We start from the raw sequence: 21,086 nt of genomic DNA on the forward strand, positions 1-21,086 counted from the left end.
AGGAACCCCTTGTAGACCAACTTTAAGAAACTAAAGGTGGTTGGGAAGCTTTAAGCGGCTGGGATGAATTTTGGATAAGGCTATTTCTGTAAATTAAATATATATATTTTTTCAAATCTTATTTTTGATATCGTTTTATAAAAAAAAAAAATCCTGTCATTCCACCATACCGCCGAGTGATGGCGATACATCGAGTCTGTGCCTCTCGTGAACATCTCGAAGAAGAATTCGGGCTCCTGGATTCGAGGGTGGTGATTGGTTGAATTTGGCGGAGGGGGCGGGGCGTTCATCTTTTGAAAATAACCGTGCTAGGAACGACAGGCGCCATTGTTGAAGAGATGCGGTGATGTACTGAATCAAGTTTGTTTATCAAAACACTTTATAGTTTGCCAGAGACCGGTCTGCGTAAACCGAGACGTGGGTTAATAGTTGTACAACACAATAGGTAAGTGTAATATAACCTCATTATTCACGTTGAATGTGCTTGTTTTGCTTTTTAAATAGGAAGCACGTCTTCGCTTTAAATAAGCGGCCTTACAGAGATAAAAACTAAATGCATTTCACCCGGAGTACATACATGGCTGTCTTTATTAGTTATTTGTCATGCTTCGATGTCAGGATCTATGTGTGTGTGTGTTTTGTATATTCTAGATATGGCACAGCGTGTTGCTGTGAACGATGGTGCTTCTGGATCCAAGCGGACCTCTCGGGTTCGTGTGGCGGTTCGGCTCAGACCCTACATGGACAAGCAGGACGAGAAGGGAGAGGGGCCCTGTGTCAGGGGTCTGGACCCACAGAAGTTGGAGATCATCAACTGGAGGAACGCCACTGAGACTCTGCAGTACCAGTCAGTCCGGCGTTTTAAATGCCTCTCTTTTTTTCTTCATCCCTCTCGTCCTCTCTCCTTCAGTGTTGAGCTCTTCAGCAGGTCATGGTCTCGGTGCTGTTATTAAACTGAACGTGTTTGGGTTATCAGGGAGAGAAACACTCTTTTTATACTTAATTTTACTTTTTATATGTTTTGCATGAAGTACGATTCTATTAGTTTTAGGTAAATGTAAAGAAAAAAAATGTAATGTGACTATTTATCATTACGCTATTACTCATAAAGGCTTTTTGTAAGTTTCTATATTTTCTAATTTGATGAGAAAAAAAATTAACTTAGAAGGTCTTAATTTGTCATTTGCATTCAGCTTTATTTTTTTTAAACACTTTTTCAGCATGGTTTTACAACGCCATCATATTAAAAATATATATATATAATGTGTGTGTGTGTGTGTGTGTGTATATATATAATTACACATTTATAATGGTTCATAAAATGGAAACACTTAGTGTTATACTGCTGGAATTATACCTTATTTATTTGTGCATGATTTACGCGTTTATTATAAAATTATCTATGTTTATAGGTTTGACGTGTTTCATGGAGAACAAACCACACAGCAGGAAGTGTTCCTGACCTCCGTCAAGCCCACCCTCCCTCTCGTCCTCAATGGTCAGAACGCTAGTGTCTTTGCCTACGGACCCACTGGAGCAGGTATAACTACTTTTCTCTGTCTCTTCACATGCTGGTGATATTCCTATTCAGGAGGTGTTCACGTTTCTGCTAAAAACTGTATTTTGGGGAGCCTGAAAACACTATCTGGTCCTTTCCTCCTACCCCCATGTCTTCAACTGAAAGAGAATCATTAGGTGGAAATAGGATTATGATTTTAAAAACATATGATACAAAATTGATGTAAACTGATCTGGAAACATAACCGACCGGACTAAACATCTGATATGTGGAAATTAGTGTGAAAGCAGTCTATTAAAGCTGCCAGTGTCTGTGATCTCGTCTGTAATAATCAAATGCTGATTTAAAAAAGAAATTATGATTTTGTAAACTTGATACTTAACACTCCCAGATAATAAGTGGTTTTTCTTTATAATGCCTAATTGTCTTTTCCTCCTTTATATTTGCTTGTATGTTTTGAAGCTATATTTAGACCTACTTTGAATTCTTAATAAAATAATATGATTCATTATTAATATATCATAATTATTTTAAAAACTAGTAAATTTCACGTCTTTGTTCCATTCATTAGGCTATTTGTAGCGCAGCTGGCATCGAATAATCACAAACAAGTTTTGTTCTTTGCTACTTTTAATCGGAAATAAAGTATCAACTTTCAAACTTTGTCAGTTTTTTCACAAAATGCGAACTATAAACGTGTTTTTTCAGCCATAGAAAGACGTACACGGTCATGTAAAGTCACAGTTACCTCATTCATACATAAACCCAGCTAGAAAAAAATAATAAATAGGTAACATTTTTTATTTTACTTGCATTGTCTATGCCAAACGCTTGAATACAAATTAAATTATTTTCTGTATGTTTCTACATATGTCATGTAAATGTACCTTTTTCGATTTTAATATAATTTATTTCTTTTTTACCTGAGAATATTTCTTTATTATGACGTGCCGTAATATAGTCCATTCACAGTCTTATTCCTTCACCCAGGAAAGACGCACACTATGCTCGGCAGTCAAGAGCAGCCAGGCATTATTCCCAGAGCTGTCAAAGAGGTCTTCAAGCTGGTTGAAGCTCAGAAAAAGGAGCAGGATGGTTGGGAATACTCAGTTGGGATGTCTTACCTTGAGATCTACAATGAAAAGGTCATACGTTTTGATTTGCTGCTTTAATAACATCAATTAAGTTTTTCAGCTTTTTTTTTTTTTTTAAATACAATACGAAAAAACGGCCTTTATTTGAAATGTATGTTTTTATTTTTTTACTGTTGCGTTTTTAAATTAAATAAAATCTTTTGAATGCTAGTCTGTTGTTTTTGGTGGGTTTTTTGTATACTGTTAGCTGTTCTGGGATATTGATGCGCTGTGTATCTGTAGGTGCTGGACCTGTTGTCCCCGGGTTCCCAGGACCTGCCCATCCGTGAAGACAAGGACAGAAACATCCTCATTCCTGGTTTAACGCACACACCGCTTTCATCCTTTAGCGATTTCGACACCCATTTTGTCCCCGCGAGTCTAAACCGCACCACGGCCTCTACTAAACTCAATCAGCGCTCCAGCCGCAGTCACGCCATCCTCCTCATAAAGGTTTGACCATGAACATGTCTTCACTCATGTCTGGTGCTGACACTAAATCTCTCCATCACACAAATACCACTGCTACTTAACGTCTACTGGTTGTATTTGGCAGAGCCAGCATAACACTTAGAGTAACATTGTATACATAGGGCCCTAGATTTCTGCCCTGTGGTCTCCACTTAAAAAATTTAACGTATTTTAAAATTGGGCGAATCAGCTGTAGGGCAGTACAGTTAATCTAATTGCTCTGTGAACAAAGGTCTAAATATATTGCAAAATACTGCTTAAAATGTCAAAGTTGTATTAACACTATTTTGTTACTGTATATTAAAATGCATGCAAAAGCAGATTTAATAATTATATTTTAGTTTTATTTAATTTTTAAAATTAATGCTAATTGTTTACCATTAATTTAAGCTCTGTTTTGCCAAAAAATTAATGGAAATGTTCAATTTAATTTGACTAGGTTAAGAATTATTAAATTATGCATTAAATTAATCACCACTGTTTTTAATGCATTTGTAGTAAATCGTAAAACGATCCAGAATTTTTACAGCTTAAGGACAAGATTTTACTATTTTATTAAACTGAGTATATCCTTTTTGATTTATCAAAATTTAAAGCATTTGAAATAGCAGATTAGGAGTTAAATATTGTGATTAAGCTTTTTTTTTTATTCGATTAACCCTAATCTAAACCATGACGTTACCGGCTCTCACACACGTGTATGTTTGCTCTCAGGTAGTGAAGTCTCAGCGCGGGCCGCCTCACCGACAGCAAACGGGCAAGCTGTATTTAGTTGACCTGGCAGGTTCAGAAGACAACCGGCGCACGGGAAATCAGGGCATCCGTCTGAAAGAGAGCGGAGCCATCAACCTGTCCCTCTTCACCCTCAGCAAAGTGGTGGACGCTCTGAACGCAGGGGCCGGGGGCCGCGTGCCCTACAGAGACAGTAAACTGACCCGTCTGCTGCAGGACTCTCTGGGTGGTTCGGCTCATTCCGTCATGATCACAAACATCGCACCGGAGTACAGATATTACTTTGACACCTTCTCAGCCCTCAACTCCGCCGCCAAGTCCAAGCAGATCGTCAATCGGCCCTTTGTCAGGGAAACCGTTTTGGCTCCTACGATTGGTGAGCGGTGCGGTATTAGGCTCTCTCCATATGATAACAACAGGATATGCAGTAATTATATCCCTTCACTCTTAGCTCCTGGAAAGAGAGCCAGAGAGGAACGGGAGGCTGGAGGTTCCGGTGAGCCCCAGAACAAAAGGTCTAAAGAGGGGAAGAGAGCTGAACAGTCCTCATCACCGCCCGTACATCCACAGAGGTAAAACCGCTTGTCACAACTGATGAACTAGTTTACTGCGTGAGCGTTTGTGCAGTAGGCCATCGTAGGAAAAATCCCTATTGCACAAACCAGACACTTAATGTCTAGCAATTATCATTGATTTGATTACAGAGATCCTATTGAAACTGAGCTGATCTAGACGATGCTCTGCAATTAATAATTAAATCCCTTTAGCTGAAAATTGAAGGCTTAATCTTGTCATGACACTATTCGATACTGTATAAGTTATGCTATATTAATGAACGTGCTAGATTGTATGTATGTGTGTGTATATATATATATATATATATATATATATATATATATACTTCCATAAAAATAAATTCATTCAAATTTTTTGACACGTATGTATAATGCGATGCCGTCTGGCAGATGTACGTGCGTTAATAGCTTAAGTGTTTCAGTTCCCCAGATTCGTCGGTTCTGGACAGACTCATGGCTCTAGAGAAGATGATGATGGGCTCAGCTGAGAGGGAAAGACTCAACCTGCTCAAAACTGTAGCACAGTCCCGTAAAGAAATACAGGTATCGTACACACTTTCCCTACAGTATAAATTCCAGGTGTCTCTTGTTAATTGAAGCTGCTGTAATGGGGAAGACTGATGATTAGGTAATGGTCCAGAAGACCATCACTGTAAAACTTCTTGTAACAAGCATCCAGTGCTAGCTCGAATGGGCTACATGCAGCTCTTATTAGAAAGCTTAATGGTGTGACGTTTATTTGCTAATCATTCGCCATTTCACAAATTCAGTCATCAAACAGAAACAGACACACTTCCTCTTCTCGTTGGAAGCACGGGGTGTTTTTATCCGTGTATGTTTCTCACATTTTGAACATCTAAGATTTTTAAAGTCTTTGTGTAGTCTTTGATGTAATGAATGTCCAATATATGAAAGTTTTGAAAAGTTGCAAAAGAAAATTTTCACAATTATTCCAATTTTTTGAGGTGTGTGTGTGTGTGTATAAAAAAAAAAACTTTGTGAATGAGTATCTGATGTGAGCATAAGTATCTAGACGACTGAAGTCAAAGCAAATGTAAAAGCTTAAAGCTAATATTTAGTTGCAAATCCTTTGCATGCAATCAGAGAAGTGAGTCTGTAGGATTGGGAACTGCAGACTTAGATAATAGATAATCTGTCCACAAAACTGTTCCAAAAATCTACTGGCTAACCTTTTTGGAAAACTCTAATCTTGTCTTTCTATTTTTGGTGCTGATCAGAGTTTGTCGTAGCATCACCCAAGCTTTTGAATTCTGGAGGAGATACACATACACTAACGCATATTTACGTTGTTATGGAATTATTTAATGCATATTTAATATTTAGGTGTTTTTTATATATGTGTGTGTGTGTGTGTGTGTATTTATGTATGCATATGTGTGTGAAATAAATTCTCATGCATGCATATATAAACGCACACCATGGAAACAAACTTTTATTTTTGATGCGATTTAATCAATTTGACAGCCCAAATTTCAGTGCTTTGCAGGAGATGATATAAGCAGCAGTGAGACAAACATGTAGTTAATCCATCATTGGGCCAGATTGCAAATTAGGCCAGATTAATACCAATTGCAAACTGTACCTAAATCCACACAAACCTAGTTTTCAAATGGGCACGAGCGCTCGGTGTGGAAAACCACCTCCCCATCAACCAGTGGCTGATTTCAAATATACGTTCTGCTGTCTTCCCATAGATGTTGAAGGAGAAACAGAAGGAGCTGGAGGACAAAGCAAACATGTTTAACAAGCAGAATGAAACCACTGAAAAAGAGGCCAAAGATGCACTTCTCTTTAAGACGGATCTGCCCCCACTGCACAGAAAACAGTCTACAGCCGCCAAACCACGCAAACAGCAGGCGGTTGTCACACCGTTACAGGGTAGGATGTGCTTCACTTCATCCTTAGAGTCCTCCCGGGACACTCTTTATGCATGAGAACCCAGTGGTGATTTAAGTGGTTTAGTGTTTCGTGACCATTTGAAGTGTTTTCCCTGCTCTCTCTTCTCTGCCTGTTGAGTTGTGCTGTATGTTTCTGTGGTGATGCAGTTGCTTTTGCTCTTCTGGGCTCAAAGCGTTTCTGCTCCGTTTCCCCTCTCGTCCCGCTACTGTCGGCTTCTGTGGTTCCAGCTTGAAAACCGTGAACTGAAACGTCCTGAAAATTCACCGAAAATGTCCTTAACCTCATGTCATTCAAGATGCGAGTTTATGTCTTCATCGAGAAATTTAGCACTCCATTTGCTCAATGCGTCCTCTGAAAGTGAATGGGTGCCGTGAGAACGAGAGTTAAACATCAGTGATCTACAAGTAATTCGCATCAATCCAGAGGAACTCCACGTTTGTAAGAAACAAGCCAATTTAACATTAAATTGTTGTTAGCAGCTAAGATGCAGTGAAAAACCGTTTTTTGCTTAGTGTATGTTTCTCTTTATTCGGTCTACAAGCAAAATAGTTCTAAACCTGTATGTTTGGGATTTTTGGTTTGAACAGGGGATGGACCTTTTCACTGAAATGTTACAAACAGTGGACTCCCCTTTTGGCTGTAATCGGCAGTATAACGTTAAAACGCCTTAATGTCGAATTTGTTTTTAACAAACATGCAGTTTTTCACTTCACAAGATCTCATTGATGAACTGCAGAGTTTGTTTTATCATTTTTGGACATTTCTCCCAATCTGTTTCAAAGAGACTACATGTTGGATGACCTGAGGTTGAGTACACGTTCTTTAGACAACATTTCAGACTGTATTTGTTAAATTTGGGGGTTTTTTAACTGTCCAAACACATCTCAGTCTCTCAGGTACTGCCCTTGCAGCAGTGCGCTGTGGTGTGTAAACCCTCACAAATCCTGGATAAGAAGAAGAAGAAACGCGTCCAAACAGAGGTCAGTGTGCTGCAGGTTGTGTATTGCGATGCACACCAATAATTAACATTGTGACACCCAGGAAATTTTGAGGAATTAAATAGTTACGACAAAGTTTTCGGTGCTTCCAGCTTAAAGGACTAGTTCACCCAAAAAAGGAAAATTCATTAATTTGCTCACCCTCAAGTAGTTCCAAACCTGTCAATCACTTTCAAACAATGTGAGTTTCCGCCGAACACAAAGGAAGCTATTTTGAAGAGAGTCTGTAACCAGGCTGTTTTGGTCACCATTGACTTCCATAGTAGGGGAAAAAAAAACATGGAAGTCAATGGTGACCAAAAACGGCCAGGTTACAGACTTACTTAAAAATGTCTTCCTTTTGTGTTCGACAGAAATTCACAGGTATGAAACTACTTGAGGGTGATCAAATGACTAAATTAAAATTTTGGGGTGAACTACTCCTTGAACTTTGAAGCATGCTATTGGAAGTTTTGATTCAAATTTTGGGTGAATCAAGATGGGCATAAATTTCTCCAGTTTTCATTAAAAGCCGTCAAACATCAAAGTATCATTGCTTGGCGTGATGATTGAAGGAGGTCTTCTGCTGATAAGGTGTGCGAGGGGAAGGAGAACGGAGGTGCGGATCCTCCCTCTGCTGACGGCGTCAACTGGGAGTCCCACCTGGATTCAGCATTACTAGAGCAGTCCCGGAAGAAGATCCTGCAGACGCTGAACTCCGGCTCGCTGAAGGACCTCAAGAGCCTGCAGCTGATCGGAGACAAGAAAGCCAAACTGATCATGGGCTGGAGAGAGATTCATGGGGACTTCACACAGGTATAAGCTTGGCTCTTTGCCTGCGACGTGGAGATTCACGACTCGTGTACTACTTAGTTTTCTCTCTATTTTCTTTTAGTTGGAAGATCTGAGGAAACTCGAAGGCATTACAGCTAAACGCTTCTCCTCTTTCATAAAGGTTTGTGTCAGTAATGTGTGTCTGCTACGGATCTTTTAATGATGTGTCTGGAGAGAAGCACGCTAGAATGTGATTTAGAAGATTTCCTCTGAGTCGTAATTTCTTTTTCCCCTCACAGGCCAATATTCTCAGCAGTATGGGGAAGTGAAGCGTCTGAGCCACCGTGTCTGAAGAGGAGCGTTTGAACTTGTGACTTGTGTTTTTAAGATGGGTTTTACATGCTTTATGAGTGTAACATTTTGTACAGGATTTTTTTGGTTGTCTATACTTGACTTTTTTTAATGTTCTCTTTTATTTCTGTGTACTATTGACTTTAGTATTTAACTTTTTTTTTTTTTTTTTTTTCATTTTCTTTTTTAAATGAACCGATTTATCGTGGCACCAAATAAATGCCACTATCACAAAGTTGTGTGTGTGTTTGTTTGTTTGCTTTTTTTTTTTTTTTTTTTTTTTTTTAAACATGGTTTGTTAATCATGTCAAATTTATTTAAGCAGCAGTTTTAATTTAATTTTAACCACTTCAGGTGAACAACTACATCATTTGTTCTCAAAAGCATTCTTTTTTTTTACTCTAAACTGTAGTTCTGAGATCTACCTGATGCTGTCAGGTACTAAAGTGTCTTAAAGTTAAACTTCTATGCACATGCGTAGGTGAAAATGCCTATGCCTTCTCAATGCTAACTGTTCTTAGCGTGTGTTTAGTAAACCCTGACGGTAGTTAATGCTAAATTAGGGTTTGCACTGGAGCGTGCTGCTAGTAAACCTGGATGTTTTTAGCATTGAGGCGTCCACTCAGACTGAATGCTAAATACTCGAGGAAACAGACAAAGCTGAAGAAAATTAGGCCAAATGTATAGTTAACGTTGACATATTAGCATTTTGTGAAATCTAGGAGGAATTATGCATTGCAGTGAATGGGTGCCGTCAAAATCTGCGAGTCCCCTATCAATAATATTGCTTTCTCCAGTGAAAAGCAACCCTATCAATCATATCTATGTTGTTTTAGACCCTGCGTTAATAATGCATTTAGCTAAGGTTTAAACGTCCATACGGTCTTAGAGGATTCTGTGTATCCTTGACTTGTCTTTCTGTTTGCGTTTTGAACTGAGCAAGAATGTAAATGTGTTGTTGGTGAGTGGATGCGTCTGAAGGCCTGCAGTCAACAGCGCTTATTCATTACTCACACGCTCAGTCCTTCAACCGGCCTGACATCCTTGCGGCAGACCGCAGCAGCCAATCACTGAGCCGCAGGACACAAGACCACAGCATGTGTTCACGTTCATGCTTTCACTGTTCTTTAATAGCGTTTGGATCCGTTTTAAGTAGTCAGGAAAAATGATTACCAAACTGATGATCGTTGAATTAATTAATGGGGGAGACAACTCCAGCAAATCTTTTATTTCTATTTTTTTTTTTTTTTAAATCTATTAAAGAAAATGTACAGTAAAAAACATTTGAGTTTTTACTGTGAATGCATAAAAGCTCTTTTTTTTTTTTCAAAAGTGTTTTTTTTTTTTCACAGTACAATTGCAGGTATGGGTAATAAATATATCTAACGAGACAATATAATATAAAATGAACAATTTGAAATGAAATTGTCATTTTCAAACATATTTTTACAATAGGGTCACGCTTTTTATGGATATTTTGCTGATATTGTGTGTGTGTGTGAGCACTTGCATGCATACACACACACACACACACCTTAGCTGTGTTTATAAACTGCATACTCATTATTCCAAGATTAATAAGCATTAGTAAGCAGCTATAAAGGGTTTGTTCTTGAGCATATCTAATCTAAGTTTAATTGTATTTTCATACTCATTAACAATATATATATTTTTATTATTTCTAATTTACGTAACCAACCACTCATTTAGTGGTTCAGAAGATTTAGAAAGCATAAGGAAATGTTTTAATAAACTGTTTAAATGTACATTTGTAAATCTTTTTATTTAGACGCATGATAGTTGCTCAGTGAGTTAAATGCTTTATTAAAACATTCCTGTTAACAAATTCATGATTAAGTCAGGTATTTATAAATCATTTGGTAGTTGCCAGCCCTGAGGTTTTGCGAGCTCTTCTAAAGAGAGCACTATTTATATTAAAGGATTTAAAGGCTTATTTATCTTCCAAACAGAGAAGTTTAACACAGCACAGAGGGATACAAACCACACACATCTTTTCAGGATGCAAAAAAAAAAAAAACAATGAAAAAACTGCAATTTCATAGAAAACAATACAATGAAAATTCAAGTATACGGTTTAATTTTTTTGCATCTTCATATAAATATTTCTGTATCCCTTCATATAAATAGTTCTGTATCTATATGTAAGATAACTGAGCCTTTAAATCTCCTTTGTAATAGACACATAAAAAGAATTACACACAAAAAAACTGACATTTGCTTATGATGCAAGTAATGCTTATCCCTTACAATTAGCTTTTATAGTGTATCTAGCGTGCTAGTGATGCTGCGTACTTATTTTGTGGAAATGCTTGTTAATTGCATCGCGTGACTACTTTATCATAGCCGCTCTAATAAAACCTATGATTATGTACCTATGTATTATGTTCGTAATGAAGCTGTCACTCATCACCCGGGCTTTTCCAGCGCGCGCGCTTCGTGTAGTTTACTCCTCTCACGCTGTTTTACTCTCCTCCTCCTCCTCCTCTTCCTCCTCCTCCTCCTCCTCCTGCTGTCCAGTGCATCCCAGCATCCCTGCCGACACAACGACCGCACCGCCGGGCTATTTTTCCTTCAACGCACATTTAAACGCCACGCGGGAATATCGGGGTTTTTTCGTAAGAATCGTCCGAGGGACTGTTTATGCAAATGGACTGAGCGCGTACGTGCGAAAACGAGCGCGCGCTGGCTGGAATCGCGCGGCTTAAGGTACCTGTTTATTTATGTGATATATGCATGATATGTGCGCAGATTTTAACGTCTGTCCTTCAGCTTATTAGAAAACAAAGGGGTTTCCCGCCCCGGAGAGGTGAAATGTACCTGTGATACTGGATGCGAGTGGACAAAGGACAGCTTTGTAGTGCATCGTTATTAATTAATCTCTATATTCGTAATTGTAGCGTAGCTTTTATATGAACTGCGGACTAAAATGTGTTTGTACACTCTCTTTTCCTTTCTCTCTCTACCTCTATATCTCCATATGGCTGTGTTTCCCCCCACGGCTTTGTCTTTTTGCCCTCATGTTCTCCTCGCAGAGAAAATCCAGTGATTATTTTGACGGACACCTTATGTTTCCACATACAGTATTTACCGTGAAATGTTTACGTTTTCGTGTGTAACGATATTTAACCTTTTCATTTGAGAGAGAGAGAGAGAGAGAAACGAATGGGCAATGTCCCAGCAGAAAATTAACACATTTTCAGTCAAGTTTACGGGTTTTTTTTTATCGTTTTCAATCCTTAAAATCACCGCACGACTAAAACACGTGTAAAACAAAACAAAAAAAAACCATGAGGCGAAAAATTCGCGCGAATTTTATTCACGTTATTTTAGCCTGTATTTTACAGACGGGTTGAGTAAATATCACATTAGGGGTGACAAAATCGATTAATATGATCTATATTCATTTTCCTGCTGTAAAGATGAATGTTATAACACCATTGTCTCGAATTGAGGTCAGTTTCGTGACCTACATATCTAGGTTAAGAGGTTAATATGAGATAAACAAGCATGCGTGTTAATGAACGAATCATTGCCGTGCTAAAAATGATCTTTTAACAAAGCTTGCTTTTGTGAGGGAAAACAGCTCTGGGTTGCTGAATAGTGAGGGATGTGATGTGTGTGTCGATGGCACCGTGTGCTGAAGTGTGAGTTTGCATCTCATCAGGCGTTTCTGTGCGCTCACCGCTGATGGTAATGAGATTCATCCCCTGTGCACATAAATCTCACTCTCTTTCCTCCTGTTTTTAGCCACACGGGACGTCGCCTGAGCATCGACGCAGCGCTGGCCGCGTTCGCACCCTCCGCCGTCTCTATGGAAACCGAGTACCACCAGGCGTCTCTGGGCTCTCTGGTTTGCACCCAAGACGGAGAGCTGATGGGCTGCCAGACCCCGGGCCCCGTGACGTACCAGCCGGGGGCCGCCGGGGTCGGGTCGGACTCCTTCCCGTGTCTGCGGCCCCTCGCTTTCCCCCAGCCGTCCGACGAGGAGCCGCGGCGCTCGGGAGAGGTCACCGTGATGGTCAAGGAGAAAGCCGAGAGTGGTAGTTCGTCATTTCATCAATAATGTGTCATTCTGGGAGGAGGGAGGGACGGGGGTAAGAATAATTGATATGAAAGCGTGTGCTTGGTCTCCGGGAAGAAAATGCTGGGGACTTTCGTGTTCTGCTGTGACAGTCACACTACGGTCATTTGCATACAGCAATCAGGATGATGACTTTAAAAAAGGCATGTGATTAAACAGGCAGACAGTAGTGATGAAGTGAAAGAAATTAGTGAAAAAGCAAGTATAGAAAAGCTAATTGGTGTTATTTGTTATTAGTAGTATGCAGTATTATTCATATGCATATATATATATATATATATAGATATATTCCTGTTTCAGGTCTAGAGGTGAAGTTCTTCATATTCAGTGTTTTTAGAGCTTACCAGATTATCTTATTAGCCACATATTCTAATGTAACTAAATATGAATATATGACAGTTACAGGTCGCTACAGTCACATGCAGAGCCACTAAATCCAGAAATAGACATGCCTAGAATAGAATATCATTAAATATATCAAACACTAGATAAAAAAAAAAAAAAAGTGATTCACTACATAGGTACGTTTTGTACCCCACATATTAAATATCTGGGGCATACACACACACACACACACACACACACATATATATATATATATATATATATATATATATATATATTTTTTTTTTTTTTTTTTTTTTTTTTTTAATTAGTTTACTAATATATATATATATATATATATATATATATATATATATATATATATATATATATATATATATATATATATATATACAGTTTTTTTTTTACCCTGGTTAGACAAATTATTAAATTATTCAGGATTTAATAAGCAAATAGCTTTAAAAAAAAAAAAAAAAAAAAAAAAATAAGCTAAAAGTGAAAATGATTAATTCAGAAAGTACTTCCTGTTTTGTGCAGAGCAAATCCGATCATTGTAAATAATGCACAGGCTCTTCTGCGGGGCATTTCTTTGTTACTAAGCACTGAATGATGGAGAGCCGGCAGCGGACGGATGATGCTCTGATGTGTTCGATTGAGGTTAAGAGCGAGATTTTTTTTATTTCCCTTCTTTTTTACAGTCGCTGAGTGTGTCGTAAATAGTCTTAATTAAATTAAAGTTGTGCATCCTAATTAAAATCGCCAAAGGGGCTTCCTGGCAGGAGGGGCTGAAAGGCATGACAGAGATTAGTGAATTAATTGCATTGGTGGCTATTTAATTAAAGTTGGTTTCAAACACGCCATCCTTTGTTCCTGTCAGCATCACATTTAGGGGAAAACACGGTGAGGCAAACAATAGTGACAACAGAGAAAATTATAGTATATCAGTGATTATTTGAATAAATGTGCATATATGCAAACTACTTGTTATATTATGTACTACCAGTCAAATATTTTTTTTTTTGCAATATTGCTTAATATTTTTAAGAAAAAGACTGCATTCATTTGAATAAAAATGCAGTAAAAAACGAAATATTATTACGGTATTTTCTATATGAATATATTTTAAAATGTAATTTATTCCTGAGGTCAAAGCTGAGTTTTCAGCATCATTACTCCAGTTTTCAGTTTCTCACTATCCTTCAGAAATGATTCATAAAGTGCCGACGGTAAATAATTATTGATGTTCAATGATTAATAATTGTTCTTATTAGTAATGTTGAAAACAGTTTTTGCTGCTTTTAAATATTTATTTAGCATTTTTCAGGATTCTCTGATGAATAGAAAGTGCAAAAGAGCTACATTTACTTAAAATGTAAAAATGGTATAACATTACAATGTCTTTCGCTTTTGATCAATTTAATGCAACCTTGCTTAATGAATTTATTTTTACCTTTTTTTTAACACAATAATCAGAAATGTTTCTTGAGCAGCAAATCAGCATATTAAAATGATTTCTGAAGGATCGTGTGACACTGAAGACTGAAGGAATGTCGTAAAATTTATACTCGAACTGGAGTTTTTTAGTAAACGCGTTCCACACCTTACTGTATTTTTTAATCAAATAAATGCAGCCGTGGTGAGCATAAGAGACATGACTACTGTGTGACCTTGCCAAGGGACTAATTAAGTTAGTATTTTTGTCTCAGCGTTTTGTTAGCTGACATCCTCTCTTTCTTTTGGCAGTCGATAGGATTTGTTCGTCCCCGAATGATGCTTGTGCCTCCAAACCCATTCTCTCGTCTCCTCCTCGCCGGCATCATTCTCTCCCTCATTCGCACCATCCACATGTGGGCCGCACCCGGATGGGCAGCCGCTCCAGCTCCATCGCCTACACGGCCTTCTCCCCTCGGCCCTCCATTTCACGCCACTCTAGCATCGCCACCAACCCCCCGATGGACCGCTCCAAACCCAAAGACTACCTCATCCTCGCCGTCATCGCCTGCTTCTGCCCCGTCTGGCCAATCAACATCGTGGGATTCGTTTACTCCATCATGGTATGTAGAGCTTGGGCCCTTTAAGTCATCTTACACTTACAAAAAACACAGAGAATGTCACCAATCAACTTTTAATATACCCTAATATAATTATGAATAAAACGTAATAGTAATAACACCGTATAATATATCATGTTTATAATTATATAATAATAATACTAATAATTCACTTAACATATTTGGAAAAATAAAGTCCAATACCAAACATACAGTTAGCAAATAGACACATTTTAATAATAATAAAAATACAGATACAAAATAAGGACAAGAGCTCATATTTTGTCAAATTTTTATACCTTTGAGATAATTTTATAGTAGTTTTTAAATTATTTTAATTAATAACTAATAAAAAATTATAATGCATTGTATAAATTATATATATATATATATATATATATATATATATATATATATTTATTAGGTTTTGTCATTTATGTACAACAATATACTAAAATTAAATATAAAAATAACTAAATAATTAAAAATATAACTAAATTAAATTCATTTAAATGCTATATAAATTATTATTTTGGTTACATTGTTTTTTACGTTTTATTCATAACAAAGATGTAGGTTCCTATCATATATTCCCTTTGAAATATTAAAAATAATTATTTATTGGCTTTTCTTAAGGAAAAAATATTCTTGAAATGTTGATATTACCATGATTTTCTACAATGAACAACTGTGATTGGAAAATTATTGCATTATTTTATTGGATATTTACTGATCTATAATTATATTTAAATATGTAATATACATATTTAATAATATAATATAAAATATAGAATATCATTTTAGTGCTTCAGGATTTGTAACTATTCTGAAGGAATAATTACATCCAATAATCAATTTATTTATTGGTCTAATAATAAATATCAATAATTAAATTTTTTTATTTGCATGTAAATGCATAGTATGTCTAATACAATGTTTGAAATATTACAAAAATATATTTTTTAAAAAGGCATCTTCTTTATTTGAATGATCCTTTAGCATGTGTAGAAATATCCAAACGGATATCCAAAATAATTTCCCCCCCAGTATAGCAGACTGAATTTTTCATTGTGTGACAGTGTTGAATATGTAAAATGCTTCTGACTTTAATGGAAGCTCAGATCTCACTGTCATGTTCTGTTAGTCGAGGAACAGTCTAGAGCAGGGGAACATAGACGGAGCGAGACGACTGGGTCGCGTGGCCAAGCTGCTCTCTGTGGTCTCTCTGGTGGGAGGAGCCGTCATCATCGTCGCATGCGCCGTGAATCTGTCAAGTAAGCCATCTCTAACCTCTTCACCCGAGCCTCATGGGACTTTCTCCTCTTCGTAGCCGCATGCGCTCGCTCAACATGAAATATGCTCCTCAACGCTGGATATTTATGCAGAACGGATTATCTGAATCACAACTATACGTAGGACATCTAAGTAGGTCAAGAAGCATAGAATCCTTTGTGGCTGGAGATTTTCTTTCTTTTGAAGCCTTTAAATACTGCTACTTTTTCCCAATGGACATTCGGTCTTTTCTTCGAATGTTGGGAAAAGTGTTCTACAAAGCTGTGGGTGATTAGAAGATATTTACACGGATCGCTCTTGATTACTTGAATAATACAGTTAAATATGAATTAAAAATGATTGGTATCACAATGTTTTGTACCGTTGTATGATTAGCATTAATGGATCGCAAACGTTGATAATAACTAGCAATGCAAAAACATTTACTTCCCTTATGTGACATATCAATCAATCAATCAATCAATCATTTTTATTTATATAGCGCTTTTAACAACACAGGTTGCATCAAAGCACTGTACAGTATAATGACAGGGATGTCAGAGGAAATAGCGCATTTCATGAAAAAATGACAGGAGTGGGGTTAATCCACTGGGAATTGACTGGAAATACCAGAGAGGTTAAGTGATGTCAACAAAAACCAATGGAAAGAAAGCTCAGAGCAAAGAAAATGCTAATATAAGAAGGATTTCTGAATGATGCTGAAAATGCGTCATAAAATATAATGATAAAATAAAATTTTTTTTAAGGGGTCATGAACTGCCTCTGAGGTCCTTATAATGTTGATTTTTACATCAATTTGAAGTAATAGGCTATTTTTATTTAACAGACAAAGCAATAGTGATCACGTAATAAAAACAGCTGCTTGCGACATTACTCTAGCATTCAATACAGTCGTCTTTTAGTTTCAACCTTTCTGAAGATTCTGTGTCGTATTGTGCCTTATTTGCAAACGATGTAGAAGCAAATTGCAAAAATATTTCACAATATTAGAATATTAGGTTTATCATACAGTTTTTCAATCAAATAAATCAATAAATGGAGAGCATAAGAAGCTTACGACCCCGAACGTTTGAATGCTAGTGTACATTTTTAATGGAGAAGTTAGTGCAGGAAAAGCATGCTTTTAATCTTTTAATACAGGTAGAAAGCATCTGAGGATGCAATTCGTGAAGTTGGGAGTGAGCAGAGCTGGAATCTAGACAAAGGAGGAGCTTAAAAATAAGATATGTGGCCCTGGAGCACAAAAGTCTTATGACGCTGGGGTATATTTTTAGCGATGGGTCCGAATTATTGATTTTTCTTTTATGCCAAAATCATGTTCTATGAACATATTTGGTAAATGTTCTACTGTTAATCGATTAAAACGTAATTTTTCATTAGTAATATTCATTGCTAAGAACTTTTTTTTTTTTGCACCCTCAGATTCCAGATTTTCAAATAGATGTTTTTCGGCCAAACGTTGGTCCTAGCCTATCCGTGCATCCATTGAAAGCTTATTTATACAGCTTAAATCAGTATAAACCTGACCCTCATGACTGGTTTTGTGGTCCAGGGTCACATCTGAGACAACAACGACAGTGTATTGTACAGTTTTGTGAGTTTATTTTACCCCGGTAACATGATTTATCTGTGATTTACAGTTAATGTCAAATCCTGAGAGCGGCGAGCGTCCCACAGAGTCCAGCTTCACATCAGACCACTGACCCGAACACCACGGCCCATTTGTTTTGCCCCACTGCTGCTGTGACGGCGGTCGCAACGTAGAGAGCATTCGATAATCGGATGACTTTGCTCTCTGAGAGAACCCTTGGTAATCTGCACCAACATGCCATCCCTCAAACAGACGGAGGAGGATACTTCTCTCAAGTCTCACACATCAATGAGAAAAGAGTATAAGAGTCTCACTCTTGCATTCGTTTTCCTCGGCACTTTCTCTGAGGCCGTTGGAGTCTCTCACGCCTAAACTATAACTCGCTAAAGACTAGCTTTGCTCTCGTTGAGGAGAACTCCAGATAAAAGCAAAAGTATTTTTCCTTCTCCAGAAGCAGAAAAAAAGCCAAACCAACAGACAGACGTGGGTTTGAAAGATTATTCCTCCCGGTGAGAATCACACGCCAGTTGCTCTGGAGATGGTCAAGTGGATCTCCTCGGTCGTGAGAAAGCTCACGAACACTGGAGTCGTGATCATGTCCTTATATAAAGAGGCACACTTGATTTACCGCGTCAATAACATTTGTTCGGTCTTAAAACCTCAGAGAACCATTTATGAAAAGATAGGCTAGGAGTAAAGAGGAGAGATATCTTAGTAACAAGAATATCGTTTTTATTTGTCCTGTCCACTCTACTTTTTGTTTTTTTAAATGAGGGGAAAAACTATTTATTTTCTGACATCGGAAATGACATTCTTTGGTTTGCAACTTTACTCGAATGACAATCGAATCCTTCTTTTCTTCATTTGTCTTTTTCTCTAGAAGGTTTGACTGTTCTCAGACGCGACGTGTAATTGTGCTCACGCAAAATGTAGCTGACAACCCCGGGCAACCAAAATACTTCAACCCCCGAAAATAATCCACACCCTTTTTTGATGAAGCAATATGCAAGCACTCGCGGGCAAAATGGATTTTCATCACATAGTAACGGTGTTTCTGAAAATAATCTTTATAGAAAAAACACACTGTGTCTGCTGCAAACCTTTGTATTGAACTGTGTCGTTGGGTTATTTATATACACTGTGTAATCTGAAATATCCGTAGCTAAATGTAGCTGAATCACAACCGACTCTCGCAATATTGTATTAATTAGACGTTGTGTTGATGAACCCATCCTGTAGATCCAAATGGGACAACTGACTGATCAGTCCGATCCGGAGGCGATTACTTCTGTGGGTTTTGCGTTGTGTGTAAAGAGGAAGAGTAAGATGATGAGGTTTCGGGACATTGGGTTTGTAACGAGGGCCATTGATGTAATCGTTCTCTGGTTGGGAACGAATGTAGCTTTGTGCATTTCACTTCTGTTTAGATTCAGTGGTACTGCATATGCTATACTAGATCATTTGTGAAACGTGATGATTATATTTATGCTAGGTCCAGTTGGTTAAATCCATGCATTTGTATCTTTTTTTTAACGGTTTATAATACATCCCTTTATTTTTCCTACAAACCTTTTTGGCACAAAGGAAATACATGAATACATTTTTGTCGCCGTCCACCCTGATAGAGTGATAAAGAGTTGAAATTTCTGAAATATTTAGCTATTACAAACATTGTGTACTTATTTTTGCATGCACCCTTCTTCTAACAAATATTTTGATAGTCTTGTAAGAAGCACTCTTTCTCTCTATGTATTCTCCATGGGAAACAATAAAGCATTAAAAGGATGAAAAACAGCTGTGAATTGTCTGACTGCTGGATTGTTCTGTGTCCTCAGTTATTAGTGGGACTAAGTTTGAATCTTCCGTTGCCAGGGATACCATCTGCCTCTCTTCAGGTGTGTGAGATATGAGAATTAGACCGGACATACTGAAGACGGCATGGAGAAAATAGTGTAAAAACCGAGTTATATATAGGGCTGTCGATTTATTTGTGCTCCGTCATCCGGTCACGGCGGAAAGAGATGGGAGAAGGGGAGGATGGAGACTTTGAACTTCAAAGGTCACTTTTATTTTGTAATTATTCAAATTCTTGCTCGGCATCGATATATTTGGAATCCACCAGGAACAGACTACAACAATCGGTTGTATTATAAATATTGACTGTATTATAAATATTACTGTAGATGATAGATGAATAGAAAAAAACACATGCAAATAAGATAGATTTTAATTTTGAATAATAACTGACATGCAGATAGATAGATGGATTAACAGATTAATAGATAAATAGATACATGCAAATAGATATATAGATAGATAGAATAACCCACATGCAAATGATAGATAGATAGAATAACCCACATGCAAATGGATAGATAGATAGATAGATAGATAGATAGATAGAATAACCCACATGCAAATGGATAGATAGATAGATAGATAGATAGATAGATAGAATAACCCACATGCAAATGATAGATAGATAGATAGAATAACCCACATGCAAATGGATAGATAGATAGATAGATAGATAGATAGATAGATAGATAGAATAACCCACATGCAAATGGATAGATAGATAGATAGATAGATAGATAGATAGATAGATAGAATAACCCACATGCAAATGGATAGATAGATAGATAGATAGATAGATAGATAGATAGATAGATAGATAGATAGATAGATAGAATAACCCACATGCAAATGGATAGATAGATAGATAGATAGATAGATAGATAGATAGATAGATAGATAGATAGAATAACCCACATGCAAATGGATAGATAGATAGATAGATAGATAGATAGATAGATAGAATAACCCACATGCAAATGGATAGATAGATGGATGGATGGATGGATGGATGACAAGGTGGACTCAGACCCAGCTCTAACAGACAGATGTTTTGTAATAAAAGAAGAAACAGAAGGTCAGAATATGAAAGTGAGTAACAAAAAAAAGAAAAAAAGATGACAGCCATTATGCAGCGAAGCAAACAGTGAAGGGGTGAAATGAGAACGTCTCGAGGGAGGCAGCCGGGAGGGAATAGATATTTAATGAGGAACCGCGTTCTATTCTCTGAATCTGCTGCACGCCACAGTTACAAATATCTAACGCTGCTGGAATCATCCTCACACTGACCTGGATGATGAACTGCACTTTCACTTCATCCACTAAGACGCTGAGATCACAGCTGCTTTTGCTCTAAACACTCTGTGTGTGGACTCCCATCATTCAGTATTTATTAAA

At 37.4% G+C, this 21,086-nt stretch overlaps 2 protein-coding genes across 2 annotated transcripts; both read left to right on the top strand.

Annotated features, from left to right (window-relative positions):
- Window positions 1-289: 289 nt before the first annotated feature.
- kif22 (kinesin family member 22) lies at window positions 290-8,667 on the top strand. Its single transcript, XM_043254008.1, has 13 exons — window positions 290-445; window positions 652-847; window positions 1,413-1,540; window positions 2,510-2,664; window positions 2,896-3,105; window positions 3,838-4,231; window positions 4,307-4,427; window positions 4,853-4,973; window positions 6,146-6,329; window positions 7,239-7,330; window positions 7,922-8,143; window positions 8,223-8,282; window positions 8,401-8,667. Exons 2-13 carry the CDS (start codon window positions 654-656, stop codon window positions 8,428-8,430), a joined length of 1,911 nt encoding a protein of 636 aa, XP_043109943.1. The 5' UTR covers window positions 290-445; window positions 652-653; the 3' UTR covers window positions 8,431-8,667.
- Window positions 8,668-10,832: 2,165 nt separating this feature from the next.
- prrt2 (proline-rich transmembrane protein 2) lies at window positions 10,833-19,625 on the top strand. Its single transcript, XM_043253158.1, has 5 exons — window positions 10,833-11,179; window positions 12,221-12,513; window positions 14,643-14,953; window positions 16,095-16,224; window positions 17,884-19,625. The coding sequence occupies exons 1-5, from the start codon at window positions 10,848-10,850 to the stop codon at window positions 17,898-17,900; spliced, it is 1,083 nt and encodes a 360-aa protein (XP_043109093.1). The 5' UTR covers window positions 10,833-10,847; the 3' UTR covers window positions 17,901-19,625.
- The last annotated feature ends 1,461 nt before the right edge of the window (window positions 19,626-21,086 follow it).

The sequence above is a fragment of the Puntigrus tetrazona genome, chromosome 12 (genome assembly GCF_018831695.1).
Source record: "Puntigrus tetrazona isolate hp1 chromosome 12, ASM1883169v1, whole genome shotgun sequence".
In the NCBI taxonomy this organism is placed as follows: Eukaryota; Metazoa; Chordata; class Actinopteri; order Cypriniformes; family Cyprinidae; genus Puntigrus; species Puntigrus tetrazona.